The sequence below is a fragment of the Euprymna scolopes genome, chromosome 12 (assembly GCF_053919585.1).
Source record: "Euprymna scolopes isolate OS-2025 chromosome 12, ASM5391958v1, whole genome shotgun sequence".
Taxonomy (NCBI): Eukaryota; Metazoa; Mollusca; class Cephalopoda; order Sepiida; family Sepiolidae; genus Euprymna; species Euprymna scolopes.
The window spans coordinates 7,371,367-7,384,869 of record NC_136493.1 but is presented as its reverse complement, the minus strand read 5'-3'; the positions used below and the strand labels follow the sequence as shown (position 1 = coordinate 7,384,869).

The following is a 13,503-nucleotide window of genomic DNA, read 5'->3' as shown; positions in this document are numbered from 1 at the left end:
CGACCTAAAAGCGACAGCATTTTTTTTTTTTTTATTTATTTATATATATTTTTTTCATTGCAACTTCAGTGATCGGGAGATCCTATTTATTAAAAAAAGACGATAGACGGTGATAACATAATGCTGACAGAAAATTAGCGTTTCTATATATTGATTTAATGTTCGTAGAATGTTATCGTCTATCCTCCTTTTTAATAAATAGGATCTCCTGATCAAATAATTTATAACCTAGTAAACGTGCCATACGCATGCACCTACATTAAAGGTACTACGGCATTAATAATATTTCATTCCCGATCATGTATAGAACTATTTATAAAGTTCTAAATGTTTATTTATTTATTTATTCATGTGTGTGTATATATACCAATAAAACTTTCGTACGAATGCACCGAATTGAAAAATTATTTTTTTCCTAATAGTTTTTTTTTCCTCGAATAGCTCAACTTTGGAAATCCCTTCCTGCTACCCGCTTCTTTTAATATACAGAAGTTCAAATTTAACGTAAACCAACATCTTGTTAATCTTTCCATGGTATGGATCTAACTTAATGATTTTATTTGAGCCCAAAACAATAAATGTTAACGCAACTCTATTTTATTGAAAAGAATTTAGTCGGCCATCATCAGATCGTATGAATCGAAAAATTCTATTGTTGGCATTGGCTTCCTCGATAATATTCTTGTCAGGATTATATTTAGAAAGACATTGGCAACTTATGGAAAGGATCACAGCCGAACTTGATTTGAACTAGGAACCCCTAATTCATCAGTCCATATTATGAACCACTAGACCACCGCCACCTTCTCTTTATGTCCGTAATAGTAATGTTTACATTATTTTTGTTTATTTTTATTTCTGGTGCTAGGTACCGAAATCTTTGATATGTGCCTCCTCTTTCTAGAATACAATTCTTTATAAACAAACCAAGGAGTCCATTGTTATAATAACAGTAAATTCATAAAATTATATAGTCTCAATGACATTTTATTATTTTTTCAATACGTTATCTTTTTTAGCTGATAGAGGTCAAAGTTAAAAAAATTGACCTCTGCGGTCTCTACCAAATTACTCAGACAAAAATCCATGTCCAAGGAACCTATATCTAAAATTTCAAGTGTTTAGACCCAAAATTGTCGGAGGAGTTTGGTAGAGTTCTCACAGATCAAATCGTTTAACTTTGACTCCTTAACAGCCAAATTTCTGGCCGAAAACCGATCACGTAGACTTTCCCAAATCTCAGTACCCTGTATATCAAATTTCGAGTCTGTAGACTAAAAATTGACAGAGTTATTGCGTAGGGAAATGTACATACACACACAGACACACACACACATACACATTCGCTTTTATAGATATATAGATAGATTAAACAAAAATATATATGCATACATAAATATATATGGGAACAATTTTGTGTTTACTGTAAACTTTTTACGACAAATATTATGCAAGTAGAATCATGTAGAATATCTGCATGAATATAATTACACGTAATAGTTAACTAAAGATTATCATCCCATAAGAAAACCAAAAAACTAATACGGATATAACTAAAATGAATGTTTAAAAGAATATGCAAATTAGCTAGATCTTTTGCTAGTGAATGCAATTCCACAACCTATATATAAGAAAATTGTATTTTCTTTTTAAATGAATAAAAAAGAGAGTGTTTAATATGAATATCAATACACACAAAAGAAAAACGATTTTATAGGAGTATATATATATATATATATATATATATATATATATATATATATATATAATACGCATCAGGTGCACCTAAAAGTCAAATCTCAATGCAATATTAAGAAAATAAACAAATATTTTACTTGCTTGAATAAAATAAATAAATTTCAAGCAAGTAAAATATTTTTTTTTCTTAATATTGCATTGTGATTTGGCTTTTAAGCGCACCTGGTGCGTATGCTATTTTATCAAATTAAATCAATGCTTCTATAACGGAACTTACATATTTGACGATATATATATATATATATATATATATATATATATATATATATATATATTTATATATATATATATATATATATAAAAGTCACACTGTGTGTGCGTGCGAGTTCCTTCCTCGTGGGTTTCTTTAACGGCTGAGCCTATCTTTTGTAAATTTCGCAGAAAGGCAATTTATATATCTGGCAGTGTTCTTAGATATGTTTAGTACAAAAATACATCCAATAAGTATCGAAAATCGAAAAAATCTTAAAAATAGTATTTTTTCTCTTATCGAAAAAAAATAATTTTTACGGGGGAATATTGTATATTAAACTGGCTAAGGGAAAATTAAAATCTCAACAAATCATTTTCGAGAATCGAAAAAATCCGATCTAAAAAACTAATCATTCTCTGATATAATTAAAAAGAATAATTTTTACATGTGAAAATTTATGTTACACCGCCAAAGGAAAATAATAGAATCGCAGCAAATCGTTTCTTCTTAAAAAACAGATTTATTATAATATGGAGATATTTCTGAGTAGCAGAACATTCAGCTACAGATCGGATGGTCCCCGTGTGTTCCCCACAACTATATTTAATGTTTTTTCTTATTAATTACTATAAAAGAAGAGGAACCATTTAAAATCGCCGCAAATCATTTTTTCGTTTGCATATTTTAAAATTAATCATTAATCAGAAGTTACTTTTCCAGAGTATTCATTGTCAAGCCCAAATATCAGCTGACGTGATATTGTAGACAAACACAGATGGAATTTGATGAACGGCATTATCATTATTATTTTTGTATTTTTGCATTTTTTGTTTATTTTTTTGGCTATTAGTTCTCCGGGCAAATTATTCCTTGTAATATATAATAATCAATAGAGGATTGATTATATAATAATGCATACGCAATTTCATAAATTAAAATTTCATGTTTAAATGTATTGTACGACCAGGCAAGCATATATATATATATATATATATATATATATATATATATATATATATATATATATATATATATATATATATATAATGTATTATTTATGGTCAATTGAAGTTGTTGGAAAAAAAGTTTTCTTTGTTTATTCATCTAGATATATTACTGAAATATCAACAGAGAATCATAGAAATACTTATTTTATATATATATAAATTATTTTTATTACTGGTGATCCAAATAATAAATTCAATTTTTATTACAGAATGAAGGATTTCTTTCTGAATTCATTTCGGACAGAGGAATAGAGATGAGGTGATTGCCTGACTTGCTACTTGCTTTCTCCCTAGCCTTCACCGATTGAAATGGCTTCACCTAATGGCTACAAAAATGCACGTGATTTATTTGCTAAGTGTTGCGAGATACGGTGGATTTATATTTACCAATATGCTTATAAATACACATTGGTCTTTATTATATAACGGAGAGAACTTGAACGCCGACTAAACACAACCCTCAGATGTCTTCGATCTCTCCGTATAGGGGTTTGTCAGAGTACCTAACACGAGAATATTTTCCGTTTGAAATAAACTCTGACCAAATATTAAACACAATAGTATGCTGTCTCCTCAAGCTATCCCACACGCCCCTCCCCTGGATTGCGAAAGGGTATACTTTCTCTATTTATGGGTTATAACTTTGAGTAACTAATAATGAGTCATTAACAACGAGGAACTGATAAAATGACGAATAAAACAAAACTAAATATAAGCAAACCGGCACCAAGGATAAAAAGGGTCCCTCAAACGTTTTAGACACCAAGCTGGGAAAGGTACACAATGGAATCAACTTCCCTACCTCTGAAAGTAGCACTCTAGATATGAGAGAGTCAAACTAGGATCAGCTACTGGGCTTTGATAAAAAAAAAAGGTCCTGACTGCCCATCTGTACTATAGGAGCAATTAAAAATAAAAAGAATTAACCATATACACTGTTACACTATTAAAGGTCATTACTACTACTTAGTTTTTGAAAAGTGAAATAAATATCAAACCAAATTCTGACCAAGAAGATTGAAGAAGTTTCCCTCCATGAAGAATGAATGATTGGTGTGCAGATTATCTGAAGGTTGTATTTAGTCTGTGTTCAAGTTCTCCGCTATATAATAACAGATATACTGAGACCATATAATGAAATTCAATCATGTAGTGAGTTTAGAAGTTTTTACTTATTATTTCAAGACTTCGTCAGAATTAAGTTATGAGTTGTGATATTGAGAAATTTGAAAATATAGAAATGAGCGTGTATAAAAGGGGGGGTAATAAAAAAAGAAAAAAAGAAAAAAAGAGAGAAAAAAGCAGCATAATATAAAAGAGGAAGGGGGAAATAAAAACATAAAACAAAAAAGAGAAATTGGTACAAAATCGAGGGTCATTCCAAAAGTAAGGCCTCGTATTTTTTCACTCAAAAAGTCGAAGAGCTACGATTACGAAAGTAATACCATTAAAACGAGTGACCTTTTGTTCTCTGAAATGTATTTTTGTACATGCTCACCACTATCCCCAATACACTTTTGCCTGCGAGGAACGAGAGCCTTGATGCCTCGGTTGTAAATGTCAACGCCTGACGGTGCCATTTTTTTTTTCACGATTGCCATTACATAATTATGTAATTGGTTGAAAAAAAAAGGAATAGGCAGAGTACATATTAATAAGGAGGTAGTTTTTACAATGCCAATAGTCGAGTTCAAATCTCGTAAGTCTAACGTATTCATTAAACTGGATATATATACATACACACAGAGCTCCTTCCGTCTTTGACAGACTATGGATACCCACGAAGGAGTGCCTGCGCATGAAAGTTTTTTGGCAGAAGGCATCTAAGCTTCAGCCTCTGTCCCATCGAGGAAACGTTGCATCTCTCTGCCTGTTCTACAAGTATTTTAATGGTGAATGCTCTGACGAACTGCAGACACTTGTGCCCCTACGACGTAGACACCCTCGACAAACCCGACAGGCAGCTAAATCCCACCCCCACACAGCAGAGATCCCTAGATGTAAAAGATCTTTCTACTCCAGTAGTTTCTTCCCCAGAACCGCTAGACTCTGGAATTCCAATCTTGGTCCCTGCTTCCCTAACTTTACTGACATGCAGAAGTTCAAGTGTAACGTGAACCGACATCTTGCTGCCCAAATCCCAACATAGTGCCCCAGTAGTTGCTGCCCCTGATAGTAGCTCCCTAGACCAAAGTGGCAATGTGCCTTGTTTGGGGTGAAAATGTAATAAAAAAAAGAAGGTGCACAATCTACAAACACTCCTCTCCTGAGTCAACATTGTTAAATACCAGTGGCAAGTGAAGTGTGTATACAGGACGACTGGAAACAAATGCCTTGATAAACAGAGAGCACGTACAGCGCTTAGAATTCCCAAATGGTCACCCATCTGGTACTAACCAGGCTCAACGTTGCTTTATTTCGGTGATCTGACGAGAACCAGTGAGTTAACGCAATTATGCCATAATATATATATGACAAAAGTCTATATTCCAAATTTCAAGATGTTAACCATCTTACCGTTTATTCCTTTAAATGAGTTGACATGCACAATTCTTGATAGCATTATGTCGAGAAAATACTGTCCACGTAATGCGTCCTTCAGAGGTTCGAACAAGTGGAAGCCTGACTGTGCCAGGTCGGGACTATATGGTGTATGAGACTAATGACTACGGATCTAGTTTTATAAAAATCCGAAATGTTAGACTCCGGATCGTTATGTTGTCACCAGTGATGCTGCGGTCCAAGAGTCCATCACCTTTGGCTTTGTAATGATTCAACGTCCCTAAAAATATCCCGTCGGTGGTCTGATAGTCAGGTGGTCTGGTGGTCAATTTGGTCGTGCATAATCATTCATGAAACTTACCTTTTTTGTGTAGCATATGGATGACCAAATTTTTTAAGTGAACTGACAGCCACATTTAACTCTACACACATTTAATTAAAAAAAAAAAATAGGAGGCATAACTTTTTGAACGACCATCGTATTAAAAGAATGCAATATACTAACTTATAACAAAAGAACGTGAAAACAAAAAACACTAACGAATAAAAAAAAAATAAAAGTGACCAAATAAGTTTTTTTTTTAAATGATGAAAAAGAAGGAAAATAAACGCAAAAGACGAAGAAAAGAAAAAGAAAGAAGAAGATGTGAGAAATGGCGAACGTAAAAAAATAAGAAAGAATGAAAGAAAGTGGAAAAATGATAGTAGGCCAGGAGCCACTACATTAAAAGCCTATGAAATAAAGACATCTGGTTTATTTGGATTCTTCGGACTACTATTCTCATCTTGAGTGTCATTTTCATAACGTTTCGGCCGATGTAACCTCCAACCTTCTTCAGATTTATTTTCGTTGAACTTATCAATCTTTCTGATAAATTCGGGAATCTGCGCGGAATTTCGAACGGAACATTTTATATAATCCACCAGAATTGAATGCCCTCGTTCCGTCAGCTATGACCGGAGAAATCCTAAATAATTCGCAGTTGTATTCTCCATATCTCTCGCATTGCGGTTTAAGCCTTCAACCTCCAGAAGAGTGTCATTTATATCTGAATTTTACCAAGTAACTTTCTCTATTACAGTACGGATACTTGACGGGTTCCGTTCGAAATTCCGTACATATTCCTAAATCCGACAAAGATTCCCGAGTTCAATAAGACGCACCCGAAGAAAATCGAAGTTTACATCGGCCGAAATGTTGTGAAAATAACACTGAAGATGAGAATAGTAGTCCGAAGAATCCAAATAATACGAATTATCAATCTTCATCTCAAACATTTAGAAACGTAATAGAAACATAAGGAAGAAAGCGTTGCTAAGGTCTTTAGCCACCCCTTCTTCTCAAGCACAACTTAGAAAATCAGACGGCGAGGTGATCCATATACTATAGTTATCAAATTCGATAAACAAAAGAAATCGATTAAGCCACTACTTCTTGTTCTCTTCCAAACATTAATAAGTAAATATAGTTTTGCTGATTTCAGTTTCGATAAATAGTGGATATCTACCGTAAAAATGGCTGCGCATAGGTCTAAGAATGACACCATCCCCATCGCACTGTAACTGGAAGTCCAAATTCCTTTCGCACCTTATTTGGAAGTTATTAAAGCCAGTGTCGGGATAAACAAAGAATGGGTAGTGTTATTTCAGAGATTTTCTTTTTCATAGACTAGTTGCTCAGCAAGGCTTTGAAGTAACGTCTATCTTACTATTCATCTGTAGCTCAGAAAGAATATTTGGATTCATAACGGTTTCCTAAAAGCGATGCAGTACCTATTTACAATGCCTCCCCACGGGACAGAGTTAGACACCAGGGTCGTTTTTTAACATGGAGAAAAGGTACAAAAATAAAAATTGTCTCAGTCGTGAAGGATTTCTCCTCCACTGAAAGAGAACGAGAAATGGAAGTGCCGCATCTGAAGAACAGATACTTCACTTTGATCTTGACCAAAAGGCCATGAAAATCGAACATGGCACAACGAGTTCACAGTCCGCACCTGTAACCACAATTCCATATTATTTTCTGAGTAAATCTTTCCGTCCTATAATTCATTTGGTTGTCTTCCTCCCATTTCGCAAGACCACCACCACCACTACTACCAAAAATAACAACAACAACAACAACAACAACAACAACAATCTTTGGAAAAGTACTGCACAGTGACACACTCACGTCGATCGTCGCATCGCTCATATCGGAACGCGCGATTTCGTTCGATTTTAAATGAGCAGAACATGCCGACGAGATCACTGGCGATTTTCGTCTCAACACTGATGCTGCACATCGTTGATTGCAGGATTGCAACGGACACCACAGATTTGGATTTTAATCAGACGGCAGTGGAGGACGACGACTTATCGACACTTTCGAATAAACGTAAAAATATTTGCCCGCAAATCAACCAGCAGGATGACAACCAGACAACAGGTAAGTCTGACTTTTTATTCACCTAGACTACTAACGGAGCTTGTCCAAAATTCTTCCTTGCCCAGACGGGGAAAAAAAGAAAAAATGTGGCTAAAAGAAAATAACGTACGCCAAAAATCACGATACTTTTTCCCGTCACAAGTAAATATATAATATAAATTTATAAATATATAATATTTATAATATATATAATATAATATTATATATATAATATTATATATATAATATAATATTTATAATAATAATAATATAATATATATAATATAATATTTCTAATAATAATATACTATATATAATATTTATAAATATATAATATAAATTTTAAATATATACTATAGAGTTTTCTGTATTTTTATTTTTACATGATATAAATTCTGAACAAACAATCTAATAACCTTTGTTTATTAGTTGTTTTGTTATTTTGTTTTACGGCATATCAACCCTTTTCGAGCTATTTAATAGCGAATTCAGTATGCCTCAAGTTCTTTATATCTTCAAATATTTATTCATGGTGTTTGGTGCGGTTATAGTGTAGAAGAAAATTCCTGTTTTTATTTTTTACTTTACAGAACATGATTGAGTTCTGCAAAAAAGATGTAAAAAAACCCAATAACATAAATATTTGGAATATTTTAGGTTAGAAAGCCAGTATTTTTAGACAACCTGATCTGGTAACTCAAGCAACGTAGTTTTAAGCCAGTGTTTGTCTTCTTTCTGTCTGTTACAACCTTAATATACGAACTGTTAATGATTTTAAGGCTTTTATCAACTTCATAATTTTCATAATAACTATACAACAGCTATCATGTTATTAGTAACATGGTTAACGTTTAAGTTTAGTTTGTATTTTAGCTTCACATTACAGGTTTTGTTTGTTAATCTGCTTTTTAACAACGTTACAATACAACATATTTTGTTTCGTTGGTCTGTCTTTCAGCAAAGCTTTATGATAAAATCTTTTTGCTTGTCAAACTATATGTAAACAGCTTTACATAACACTTAAGTTTTATTATGTCCGCCTGTCTTTTAACAATTTCACATAACACGTCTTGCCTTGTTTTGTTCGTCTGTTTTTAACACCTTCACATAATACGTTGTGTTTTGCTCGTTTGTTTTTTAACAACTTTACATAACATGTTTTGTTCGATTTTCTAACAATTTCACATAAAACGTTTTATTTTGTTCGTCTGTTTTTTAAAAACCTCAAATGACAGGTTTTGTTTGTTCGTCTGTTTTGAAACAACTTCACATAACACGTTTTGTTTGTTCGTCTGTTTTTTAACAACATCACATAACATGTTTCGTTTGTTCGTCTATTTATAACAACATCACATAACACGTTTTGTTTTGCTCGTTAGGTTTTTTAACAACTTCACATGACACGTTTTGTTTCGTTCGTTTTTTCTAACAACATAACATTACACGTTTTGTTTGCTCCTCTGTTTTTTAACAACTTCAAATAAAACGTTTTGTTTGTTCGTCTGTTTTTTAACAACTTCGCATAAAACGTTTTGTTTTGTTCGTTTGTTTTCAACAACTTCACATAACACGTTTTGTTTTGTTCGTTTGTTTTTTAACAACTTCACATAGCACGTTTTGTTTTGTTCGTCTGTTTTTTACCAACTTCACAAAAAAATTGTTATTTTGTTTGTCTGTTTTTTAACAACTTAATATAAAACGTTTTGTTTGTTCGTCTGTTTTTTAACAACTTCACATAATACATTTTGTTTTGTTCAGTTGTTTTTTAACAACTTCACATAAAACCTTTTGTTTTGTTCGTCTGTTTTTAACAACATCACATAGCACGTTTTGTTTTGTTCGTCTGTTTTTAACAACTTCACATAAAACATTTTGTTTGTTTGTCTGTTTTTTAACAACTTCACATAACACATTTTGTTTTGTTCAGTTGTTTTGAACAACTTCACATAAAACGTTTAGTTTTGTTCGTCTGTTTTTAACAACTTCACATAAAACGTTTTGTTTTGTTCGTCTGCATTTAACAACATCACATAACACGTTTTGTTTTGTTCGTTTATATTTTATTAGCTTCATATAACATGTTTTTTTCGTCTGTTTTTAACAACTTCACAAAACACGTTTTGTTTTGTTCGTCTGTTTTTTACAACTTCAAATAACACATTTTGCTTGTTCGTTTGTTTTTTAACAACTCCACATAAATCGTTTTGTTTTGTTCGTCTGCTTTTTAACAACTTCACGAAACACCAAAACACTTTTTGTTTGTTCGTTTATTTTTAACAACTTTACATAACACGTTTTTGTTTAATCGCATAACCAACTTTACGTAACACGTTTTGTTTTGTTCCTCTGTTGTTAACAACTTCACATCACATGTTTTGTTTGTTCGTCTGTTTTTAACAACCTGACATAGCACGTTTTGTTTTGTTCGTTTGTTTTAAACAACTTCAAATAGCACGTTTCATTTTGTTCGTCTGTTTTTTACCAACTTCACATAACACATTTTGTTTTGTTCGTCCGTTGTTTAACAACTTCACAGAAAACGTTTTGTTTTGTTCGTCTGTTTTTAACAACTTCACAAAATACGTTCTGTTTTGTTCCTCTGTTTTTAAACAACTTTGCATAACATGTTTTGTTTTGTTCGTCTGTTGTTTAACAACCTCCCATAAAACGTTTTGTTTTGGTCGTCTTTTTTCAACAATATCTCATGACACATTTGCTTTTGTTCGTTTGTGTTGTTACACCTTCACATAAAACGTTTTGTTTGTTCGTCTGTTTTTTAACAACTTTAAATAACACGCTTTGTTTGACCGTCTGTTTTTAACAACTTTACATAACACATATTGTTTGTTCATCTGTTTTTAAAGAACTTTACATAGCACATTTTGTTTTGTTCGTCTGTTATTTAACAACTTCACATACAACGTTTTGTTTTGTTATTCTGTTTTTTTTACAACTTCATATCACACGTTTTGTTTTGTTCGTTTGTTTTTCACAAGTTTCCATAAAACATTTTGTTTTGTTCGTATGCTTTTAAACAACTTCACATAAGACGTTTTGTTTTTTTCGACTGTTTTGTGGTTTTTGACAACTTCACATAACACGTTTTGTTCGTTTGTTTTTATCAACTTCACATAGCACGTTTTGTTTTGTTCGTTTGTTTTATACAACTTCAAATAGCACGTTTTGTTTAGTTCGTCTGTTTTTAACAACTTCCCATCCCACGTTTTGTTTTGTTCGTCTGCATTTAACAACATTACATTACACATTTTGTTTTATTTTTTGTATTTTAATGGCTTATCATAACATGTGTTTTTGTTAGTCTGTTTTTTAACAACTTTACACAGCACGTTTTGTTTTGTTCGTGTGTTTTTGAACAACTTCACAAAAACGTTTTTTTTGTTTATCTGTATTTTAACAACTTCACATAATACTTTTTTTGTTTTTTAAAAACTTCACATAAAACGTTGTGTTTTGTTCGTCTGTTTTAAACAACTTCACATAAAATGTTTTGTTTTGTTCCTCTGTTTGTAAAAACTTCACAAAACACGTTTTGTTTTGTTTGTCTGTTTTTAACAAGTTCACATAACACGTTTTGTTTTGTTTGTTTGTTTTTTAACAACTTCACATAACACGTTTTGTTAGTTTGTTTTTTAAAAACTTCACGTAACACGTTTTGTTTTGTTCCTCTTTTTTTACAACTCCAAATAGCACGTTTCGTTTTGTTCGTCTGTTTTTTAACAACTTGTCATCGCACGTTTTGTTTTGTTCGTCTGTTTTTAACAGCTTCACATAACACGTTTTCTTTTGTTCGTTTGTATTTTAATATCTTCACATAACATGTTTTTACTGTTAGTCTGTTTTTTTAACAACTTCACATAACTCGTTTATTTTGTTCGTCTGTTTTTAAACAACTTCACATAACACGTTTGGTTTTGTTCGTCTGTTTTTATAACAACTTTTCATAACACGTTTTGTTTTGTTCGTCTGTTTTTAACAACTTCACATAACACGTTCTGTTTGTTTGTTTTTTTAACAACTTCACATAACATGTTGTATATTGTTCGTTGCTATTTTAATAGCTTCACATAACATGTTTTTTTGTTAGTCTGTTTTTAACAACTTCACATAAAACCTTTTGTTTTGTTCGTCTGTTTTTTAACAACTTCACATAACACGTTTTGTTTTGTTCGTCTGTTTTTAACAACTTCACATCAAACGTTTTTTTTGTTCGTCTGTTTTTACCAACTTCACAAAACACATTCTCTTTTGTTCGTCTGTTTTTTACCAACTTCACAAAACACATTCTCTTTTGTTCGCCTGTTTTTTAACAACTTCACAGAAAACGTTTTGTTTTGTTCGTCTGTTTTTTAACAACTTTACATAAAACGTTTTGTCTGGTTCGTTTGTTTTTTAACAACATCACATAATACATTTTTTTTTGTTTGTCTGTTTTTTAACAACTTCACATAAACCGTTTTGTTTTGTTCGTCTGTTTTTTACCAACCTTACATCAAACTTTTTGTTTGGTTCGTTTGTTTTTTAACAACTTCACATAACATGTTTTGTTTTATTCCTCTGTTTTATAACAAGTTCAGATCGCACGTTTTGTTTTGTTTTTTTGAATTTAACAACATCTCATAACACGTTTTGTTTTGTTCGTTTGCTTTAAACAACTTCAAATTGCACGTTTTGTTTAGTTCGTCTGTTTTTAACAACTTCCCATCCCACGTTTTGTTTTGTTGGTCTGCATTTAACAACATCACATAACACATTTTGTTTTATTTGTTTGTATTTTAATAGCTTATCATAACATGTTTTTTTGTTAGTCTGTTTTTTAACAACTTTACAAAGCACGTTTTGTTTTGATCGTGTGTTTTTGAACAACTTCACAAAAAACGTTTTGTTTTGTTCGTCTGTATTTTAACAACTTCACATAACACGTTTTGTTTGTTTTTTAAAAACTTCACATAAAACGTTGTGTTTTGTTCGTCTGTTTTCAACAACTTCACATAAAATGTTTGTTTTGTCCCTCTGTTTGTAAAAATTTCACATAACATGTTTTTTTGTTAGTCCGTTCTGAACAACTTCACATAACACGTTTTGTTTTATTCGTTTGTATTTTAATAACTTCACATGACATGTTTTTTTGTAGTCTGTTTTTAACAACTTCACATAACACGTTTTGTTTTGTTCGTCTGTTTTTTAACAACTTCACATAACACGTTTTGTTTTGTTCGTCTGTTTTTAAACAGCTTCACATAATACGTTTTGTTTTGTTCGTTTGTTTTAGCAAATTCACATAAAACGTTTTGTTTGTTCGTCTATTTTTAACAACTTTAAATAACACATTTTGTTTGTTCGTCTGCTTTTTAACAACTTTATATAACACTATTTGTTTGTTCGTCTGTTTTTAAACAACTTTACATAACACGTTTTGTTTTGTTCGTTTGTTTTTTTACAACTTCACATAAAACGTTTAGTTTTTTTCGTCTGTTTTTTAAAAACATTACATGAAACGTTTAGTTTGGTTCGTTTGTTTTTTAACAACTTAACAAAAACCGTTTTGTTTCGTTCGTCTGTTTTTTAACAACTTTAAATAACACGTTTTGTTTGTTCGTCTGTTTTTAACAACTTCA

The 13,503-nt window shown here is 31.6% G+C and overlaps 1 protein-coding gene across 1 annotated transcript in view; it reads left to right on the top strand.

Annotated features, from left to right (window-relative positions):
- Positions 1–7,567: 7,567 nt before the first annotated feature.
- LOC145291157 (calcitonin gene-related peptide type 1 receptor-like) overlaps positions 7,568–13,503 on the top strand; it is a 451,435-nt gene continuing 445,499 nt past the window's right edge. The window contains exon 1 of the mRNA XM_080136685.1: positions 7,568–7,888. Coding sequence (XP_079992811.1) covers positions 7,696–7,888 — 193 coding nt within the window. The 5' untranslated portion in view covers positions 7,568–7,695. The remainder of the gene's footprint in view (positions 7,889–13,503) is intronic.